The 1,939-nt window shown below is 37.0% G+C and overlaps 1 protein-coding gene across 1 annotated transcript; it reads left to right on the top strand.

Annotated features, from left to right (window-relative positions):
• The first annotated feature begins 41 nt into the window (after positions 1 to 41).
• LOC111379766 (cyclin-dependent kinase inhibitor 5-like) lies at positions 42 to 1,565 on the top strand. Its single transcript, XM_023003207.1, has 2 exons — positions 42 to 1,121; positions 1,206 to 1,565. Exons 1-2 carry the CDS (start codon positions 760 to 762, stop codon positions 1,273 to 1,275), a joined length of 432 nt encoding a protein of 143 aa, XP_022858975.1. The 5' UTR covers positions 42 to 759; the 3' UTR covers positions 1,276 to 1,565.
• Positions 1,566 to 1,939: the final 374 nt, after the last annotated feature.

Raw genomic sequence — 1,939 nt, 5'->3', positions numbered from 1 at the left:
TTTTTTTCTTTCAGTTTGAGTGCCTTTAATACCTACTGAGGTTAGTTTTTATTCATCACACTGTTTTGACAGATGTGGAAACTGTGTAAAACTGCTTTCACAAAAGGTAACCAGCGTTTGTGACTGGATGTTTCTTTTTCATGAAATATATAATCTGCATCACTGCCAGCCCCACTAGCCTTAAATTAATACCAAAAAACACATTCCTTAGTTCCATGCAAGCCCACAATAATATTACTTCAAAATCTTCTTGTAGATCTAGTAATGAATTGAAGGGATTGGAAAGAAAGGATCATGTAGTCGACCCCAAATTTGTTTGGTCGATGCTTAGTTTGTTATCATTGTAGTTCTTGATTTTTGCCCCTTCCTACACCAATAGTACTGCTTCATTGATTTTATTGGTACATTTACATTTTCTTGTGTAAATATTGTCAAATACATGAACCTGGTTGGCACCAAATTTTGAATAGAAATGGGTTGAATTTTGTATTCCTAAATGTACTGATGAACACCATAGTAGTGTTTTCTACTGTGTTTACTAGGACTATTTGCACTCTTAGATAGCACGAGTTTTGGTGAAAAAAAAAAATAGTGAATCTGGCTGTTTAGAATTCGACTCAATCATTTTATTGAGGAAATTAGCAAATACTACTTTGTTTTACTATACATGTGACTGCAATAATTTATCTTCTTCACGGGGCCTTCCACAGTAGATTACGACTGTAAAAGTATGTGATATCTCTGTTTTTGTACTTATCCATGAGCGAGTATCTTGGATCCTGCACTTTTACCCTTTGTGCTGCAATCTTATTTTCTGCATGTGGACCTCTGCATTGCCTGAAATTCACATTGCAAGTGGGTTTAGTTTTGTTGGGTTGTGATAATGTTGGCTATAATCAGTTTCTGCATTTCAGCAGGAGCACTAGGGAAAGCACTCCATGCAGTTTGATTGGGGCTGCCGGCACAGTCTCGACTCCTGGCTCGACCACGAGACAGATGAGTCCAGAGGCAGCTATTCAGAGGTCCCGGAATGCCATTCTCAGAAATATTCCTGCAGCGCTTGAGATAGAGGATTTTTTTGCCCGTGCTGAGCAGTCGCAGCAGCGTCTTTTTATGGAGAAGTACGAAATTCACATGCTTAACCATAGAAATGATTATATTTTGTCAAAATTTAGCTTGACTTTCCCGTAATTGGTGTTGTGTAGGTATAATTTTGATGTTGCAAATGACATACCCCTCCCTGGACGGTACGAGTGGGTGAGAGCGATGCCTTGAGAAAGAAGAATAGCTATTGTTGAAAGGAAGAAGTTAGGATTATTCTGTCATTACTGGAACTATTAATTTCTGTAAAGAGGACAGAGCCATGGAATATGTGTAATTTAATTATGTCTGAACTGCTGAATTGACTAACCATTTAGAAGTATAAATCACCAGACAATGTAACATTAGATCTTTGATAAAGCTATTGTAATTTGCAGGTAGTGAGGTTTCATTTTTAAAGTTTGTGTTCGGTTTGTCCCCGTAAAATTGTGACTTGTGAAAACAGTGATTTTAGAATTTAACTGTGCACTCGAGTTTTAAACAGATCAAATTCCTTGTGTGAGCTTATTGAACGTTGATAACATTTGGAGTTCTTAGGATTCCATCTTAAAAATTTAACTTTTAGTAAGAGGAACAGTAGCAAATCCTGTGAAATTACTGCTTTAACACACCCAAATTTTTCCTTGTGGGTCCTTGTCATGAATGTTGAGGGTTAGCTTGGATTGTCCTAGAATCTCACTCTTTGGTTTCAGGTTCTGAGTAGTGTCAGACTGCCCCTTCAATGGAGTTTGTAAATTTACCATTATTACATATTTGTCTTCTCTCTGCAAAATAAAAACCTGCATGGTAAAATCAAGTGGGCATTTATTAAAATATTTGTACATGCGTCAAGCCTCAA

This window comes from Olea europaea, unplaced genomic scaffold (assembly GCF_002742605.1).
Source record: "Olea europaea var. sylvestris unplaced genomic scaffold, O_europaea_v1 scaffold20308, whole genome shotgun sequence".
In the NCBI taxonomy this organism is placed as follows: domain Eukaryota; kingdom Viridiplantae; phylum Streptophyta; class Magnoliopsida; order Lamiales; family Oleaceae; genus Olea; species Olea europaea.
Note: the sequence above shows the minus strand (reverse complement) of the source record. Positions and strands in the feature narration are given on the sequence as shown.